The sequence below is a fragment of the Piliocolobus tephrosceles genome, chromosome 2 (assembly GCF_002776525.5).
Source record: "Piliocolobus tephrosceles isolate RC106 chromosome 2, ASM277652v3, whole genome shotgun sequence".
Taxonomy (NCBI): domain Eukaryota; kingdom Metazoa; phylum Chordata; class Mammalia; order Primates; family Cercopithecidae; genus Piliocolobus; species Piliocolobus tephrosceles.
The window spans coordinates 42,440,162-42,446,161 of record NC_045435.1 but is presented as its reverse complement, the minus strand read 5'-3'; the positions used below and the strand labels follow the sequence as shown (position 1 = coordinate 42,446,161).

The 6,000-nt window shown below is 51.9% G+C and overlaps 1 protein-coding gene across 2 annotated transcripts in view; it reads left to right on the top strand.

Moving 5' to 3' along the window:
- Positions 1–6,000, top strand: part of UROC1 (urocanate hydratase 1) — a 39,134-nt gene that overhangs the window by 6,023 nt on the left and 27,111 nt on the right. For both annotated transcript variants that reach the window (XM_026456398.1, XM_026456397.1), the window contains exons 2-3: positions 4,279–4,409; positions 5,393–5,486. In XM_026456398.1, the coding sequence (XP_026312183.1) occupies positions 4,279–4,409; positions 5,393–5,486 (225 nt within the window). The remainder of the gene's footprint in view (positions 1–4,278; positions 4,410–5,392; positions 5,487–6,000) is intronic.

The window sequence follows — 6,000 nt, the reverse complement described above, 5'->3', positions numbered from 1 at the left end:
TGGTGGGTGCTGGGGAGTGGGGGGAGGGTAGGTGGTGGGGGTTGGGGTGGGAGGAGGGTAGGTGGTGGGTGATGGGATTGGGGAGGGTCGGTGGTGGGCACTGGGGGTCAGGGGATGGTAGGTGGTGGGTGCTGGGAGTTGTGGGGAGGATAGGTGGTGGGTGCTGGGATGATGGGGTGGGTCAGTGGTAGGCACTGGGGGACAGGAGGAGGGTAGATGGCAGGTGCTGGGGCACAAGGGAGGGTAGGTGTGGACATTGGGGGCGGAGAGGGTAGGTATTGGGTACTGGGGGCCAGGGGGAGGGTAGATGGTGGGTGTTGGGGGTGGGGGAGGGTAGGTGGTAGGTGCTGGGAAATGGGGAGAGGGTAGGTGTTGGGCACTGGGGGCCAGGGGAGGGTAGTGTCAGGTGCTGGGGAGGCGGGTAAGTGGTGGGTCCTGGAGTGGGGCAGGCAGGTGGTGGGTACTCAGGGGCAGATTGCAAGCAGGTGGTCCTGCCCCTTTGCTCCCCTTGGCCCATCTCCCGGTTGTCCAGGTGTTGTTAATGTTTCTTCCCCTTGATCACCCCCCTACTGGGCGCCAATGCCTCCACCTTCACCCTGGAGCTCAGGGAAGGCCCTGCGGCCTGCACATCCCCTGCAGCAGCCTGTAGCTGTGATCAGCTCCCTGTGGCTGCGATCAGCTCCTGGGGCGTCTTGTGTTGGGAGAAGGTGGCTCCAGGTGGAGGAGTGGCCACCTGGGCTTTGCTGGGTTATGTCCCTCTTTGCTTGAAGGTCAGGAAGCCCTTGGAGCGGTGCAGGTCTGAGGGCTATGTGCGGCTCCCTGAGTCCTGTGGCTTGCCTTCTATTTGTTATTTAAATGTGTTTCACTGATCTTTAACATACGTATTTGAAGACAATTTTATGAGATAAGAAGTCAAATGTATAAAAGTGTAAATTCCCCAGTTCACCTTCTGAAGTCACTATAGCCTTTTATTTATTTATTTATTTATTTATTTATTTATTTATTTATTTACTGGCATTTGTAAGCTGAAGATGAAAACAATGACACCAGGGGATTGTGGAGGAGACCAAATGAAATAAAGTAGGTGACACGGTTATGTAGACTTTCCTCCTACTCTTTCTTTACTTTACTGAAAACTACTCAAGAATTTCAGAAACACATTCTATGCATCTATGCAGTGCAGAAGACGTCTGTGAACCCTCTTAAAAATACAAGCAGAAGCGTCTATACACGTTAGGTTTTTTTCAGGTTGTTCTTGCTTGGTGCATTTAGAGGGTCCCGTCTTTGAATGGCTGCATAGTGTTTCATGCTTTGGATGAACTAACCTGTGCGTCATTCTTTGCTCATCTTTAACGGAGCTCTGTGACTGGAGCGGGGCCTTCCTTTGCCAAGTTAATCAGGACACTCTCAGCACGCGCCCGACACAGCTCTCACCACACACAGGGAAACTTCAGTCACACAACTGATGCAGTTCCCATGTTAGAAATGTCCTCAGTACCTCCCGCCATGTGCAGTTTGTCCTGGTGACCTTTCCCCCAAATCCACCCCATCCACAGCGCCTGTGCCGGGCATCCAATAGCAGATCCGAAGATGGCCGGCGTCTGTGTCCCCATCACTACCAATGTACTCCCCTCCTGAACTTCTTGAGGGCAGAACTCCACTGGGTTCAATTCCAGGTCTCCAGTGACAGCAGCAGATGTTTGCTGAATGAATGAGAGTTGCACTCGGAGCCCTAACAAACATCCCATCAGATTTCAACCGGCAGGAGGAACTTGAGAGGACTTCTTGGAAGAGGTGGCTATGGCAGCTTGGGCAAGGTTCTTAGCCTGGGAAAGAAGAAAGGCCATTTGGAGACAAGGGGAGGCAGTGTGCACAAATGTGGAGACGGAGCTATCTGAGGTGTGTCAGAGTGAAGGAGGTTCTTTGCAGGCCGGGGCTTGGTGTTGAGCTTGAAGAGCCAGACCCAGCCGGCTGATGGAGGACTCTAAATTCCAGGAACAGCATGGCCTTATCAAATGGGTAATAGGGAGTCCATGAAGGTTTCTGAAAAGGGGCATATCTGCTGCTTAACTATGCCCACCACAGAGTATAAAGGCTTCTGTGGAGGTCCCAGAGGAGTGGGGAGGGCAGAGGCCCAGCTGGAAGAAAAAATGGGCAGCATGGTGGCCCATGAGTGTGGGAGATGACAGTTTTGACAACCAGGCACTCACACACACTTCGGTGTGCCAGGGGCTGTTCTAAATACCTCAATTCATTGAGTCTCCAAGGCAGTCCTCTGAGGGGGATACTGTTATTATGCCCACTTTGCAGATGGGGAAAGAGCAGTCAGAGATTGGCAGTGGGCATGTGCCATGTGGCAGGCCTGTGCCACAGCAGCCTTGCAGAGCCACTGCAGCCCATGCAACCCAGAGTGCTGTCCGCACCCAGGAAGTCTGGCTGCAGCTCCTGGCTCTCAACGCAGCCTCAGCGTAGAGCTGGTGGGGACCCTGATGAAGCCTGTGCTAGGGGGTGCAGGAATAAGAATGACTCAGATGAAGCCAAGCCATTTGGATAGTGGCCATGGTTTCTGGCAGAAATAGTGACAGTCAGAAACTTTCATGTGGGTGAGGTTTAAAAGTGAGCTACTGCCCCACAAGCTGACTGCCAGGTTAGAATGAAAGTAAGTCCTAGGCTGAACACACACACACACCCTGCACTGTGGGCTGAACAACGTTGCAGGCTGGCACCCTTTCATTTCGGTGCTCAGCCACCACGCAGGACAGGCATGTGCCTGGCACAGGTGCCCTGATGCCCGAGGCAGGGTTCTGTTACTGCCTGTATTAGCTTCCCATGTCTGCTGTAATAAATCGCCACAAGTGTAGTGGCTTAAAACAACACATATTTATTCTCCTACAGTTCCAGAGGTCTGGTCACGTGACCTGTGTGAGCCCCATGGTCTTGTTTTAATGCTGAGTGCTGCCTCCTGTCTGAGGCATGGAGGATTACATCCAGGCCAATGAGAGTGAGCCTTTCTTCCCCACTGAAAAGAATATTTATTGCCTGCCTATTAGGTAACTCTGGATACAGAGGATGAAGTATTAAGCAAAAAATAGAAGACAACTTTCATGAACTAAATAAAAACAAGAAATTGCAGATTAAAAGGCAGTTTATCCTGGAAAGAAAAAAAAACCTTGATATAGAATAATCAACACAAAGACATATCTAGGCCAAATTACTGAATATCAGCAATAAAGAAAAATTCAATGGTTAGCAAATGGAAATGTTATACAAGGGGAAAATGTGGCAGACAGAGCTTTGGGGCTGTATTTCGGATTTGGAAAAAGGGCACAAGTTTGTGCTTCACTTCAGAACAGATTGAGCTTCTTACACATTTCACCTTTAAGAATGGCCAAGTCATTTCCATCAGCTGACACGATTTTAAATTCACTGATTTTCGCAGAACCTTTGTTGTACTTTTTGAGCTATGTAATTACCTGAACAATGTTTCTAATGCATTTGACACAACTGATTATGAAAGAGGTCCTCCTTGTCTAGCATATGAGTAAAATGTCCCATCAAGCCCCAGGGCTGAGGCTGGCACTGCCTTTAGAATAGCGAGGACAGTGGTCTCAGGTTGCAGCTACCACCTACCAGCAGGCTGCAAAATCAGTTTAGGAAGTGCAGCAGTACTGATTTGAAAGTGAAATGAAAGGAGCTAGAAGAGGATGGATGTATTAGAACCCATGTGGAAAGGTTGAGTCTTGTTCTTGTTGCATGGAGTATAGGTGTATGTATCTGGGTAGCCATACTAATTGCTTCCTGTGGCTCACAATCAAAAGAGTTCGTGTGTGTGTGTAAATATATGTTGCTTTTGACAGCTTTTTCTTGTATGCGCTTGCACTTGCACAGGGTACTGAAGGCTATGTGGGGTCTACTCTCCCCGCTGGAGCCTCTGCATCCTACACCGTAGCCACAAGCCTCGGGCAGGCCCCTGTCTGGTCCCTGCCTGGGGGTAAGCAGCGCCACCCCTAGAACAGGAGTGGCTCACCATAAGCAAGAAGAGAGAGGGATCAGTCTGCCTTCATGAAAGGGGCAGGAGGGGGCAATCAGGGAAGGCTTTCTGTGGAAGGTGACACTGTAGATGGGCCCGGGGTGAGAACAGACGGTCTCTGGGTGGACAACAGGCTTCTAAGTGGAGCAAAGGCAAATCCATTTGGAAGGAGGATGGCCCATCACCAGGCCTCAGAACACTGGGCCTGGACCCCCAGCCCCCACTGCCTTTCTGCTCTCCTACCCCAGCTGGCGCTGAGGAACGCCCTGCGCTACTTCCCCGCGGATGTCCAGGAGCTGCTGGCCCCAGAGTTTGCCCAGGAGCTGCAACTGTACGGGCACATCTACATGTACCGGTTTTGCCCCGACATTGAAATGAGGTCAGCCTTGTGGGCACAGCTTCAAAGGGACCCAGAGGGGCAGGCAGCTCCCACAAGGGACTGTGCTGGGGGCCAGGAACAACGGGAGAGTCGGCAGTGAGGGGGAAACCCAGTCTGTCCAGACTAGGAGGCAGGGGAGAGAAGATTCTGTGTTGTCATCTCGGGAGCTGGAGCCCAGTGCTGGCTGCAGCCCCCGAGCCTGCCAGAAGATGGGGGCAGCTTCTGAGGACTCTCAGGCCCGGCCCATCTGTCCTGAGCAGCCAGTCCTGTGCAATTCTGGAGCCAAATTGTACACAAAACCTCTTTTAAAACCCATGACTTTTTGTTCTGCCAGAGGGCAGGGAGAGCTTTGGGGAGCTCTGGCAGTGACTTCAAATACCTCACGATCTCGATGAGGGTCTCAAACCACAGTGTGCACAGCACCCCTGGAGGCCTTGTGGGAACACGGGCTGCCAGGCCTTACCCCAATTTGAGACCCAGCAGTTCTGGGGTGGGGCTTCGAGTCTGCATATCTGCAGTTGTTCTTGAAGGTGCCAGCGGCCCAGGCTTGCCTTGAGTCATCCCAGGGTTGTTCCCTTTAAAGTAGGAGCCATGTTCCTCACTCCAGCCAGTACCTCCGGGCCTGGCACCTGCTGGAGAATTGGTGCCCAAATGTGTTTGTTGAATTAATGAAAGAACAAATGAATAAACTCTGCTTATCCAGAGGGACAGGCTTCTGGAGAGCAGTCATCAGTTCTGCTTTGCCAGCAGCTGTCTCCCAGGTGGAGTGTGCCAAGTAGGGAGGGAGAGCAGGGTGGGTTGGGGCCTGAACGCCACCTCCCTCAGCCCTCGTGGCTCTGGAGCCCCCACTGTATGTTCCTAGCTAGTTCTGCAGGCCCCGGGTCCGGCTATCCTTGCCTGAGCGGCCAGGGGCTGGGCGGGGCCGGGCTAGATGCTGTGCTTTGGTGGGAAGGGCAGCCTGGCAGTTGGGCTTTCCCTTGCAGGGCCTACCCGGTTGAGCAGTACCCCTGCCAGACGAAAGCGGCCGCCGCCATCATGCATATGATCATGAACAACCTGGATCCCGCCGTGGCCCAGGTAATAGCCAGGGAAACCGAGGCCCAGCACTGTCCAGCAGAAACAGAACGCGAGACACACGCGTCATGCTTTCAAGCTCTTAATTTTGAGATAATTATAGATTCACAGGAAGTTGCAAAGCTAGTAAGAGAGGTCCCTGGCCCTTCTCTCGGCCTCCCCCAGTGGTTGCATCCGTGGCTGTAGTACAGCCTCAAAACCAGGACGTCACTGTGGCTGCAGTGGACACATGTCCAATTTTAAATGTTCTAGCAGCCATATGAAAAAGTAAAAATAAACAAATTTACACTATATTTTATTCATCCTGATATATCAAAAATATTATTTTTTTACTTTTTACTTTTTTTTTTTTTTTTAGAGAGACAGGGTCTCACTCTGTGGCCCAGGCTGGAGTATAGTGGCTTGATCTTGGGTCACTGCAGCCTTAACCTCCGGGGCTCAAGCATTCCTCCCACCTCAGCCTCCCGGGTAGCTGGGACTACAGGCACCCGCCACCACGCTCAGCTCCGAAATACTA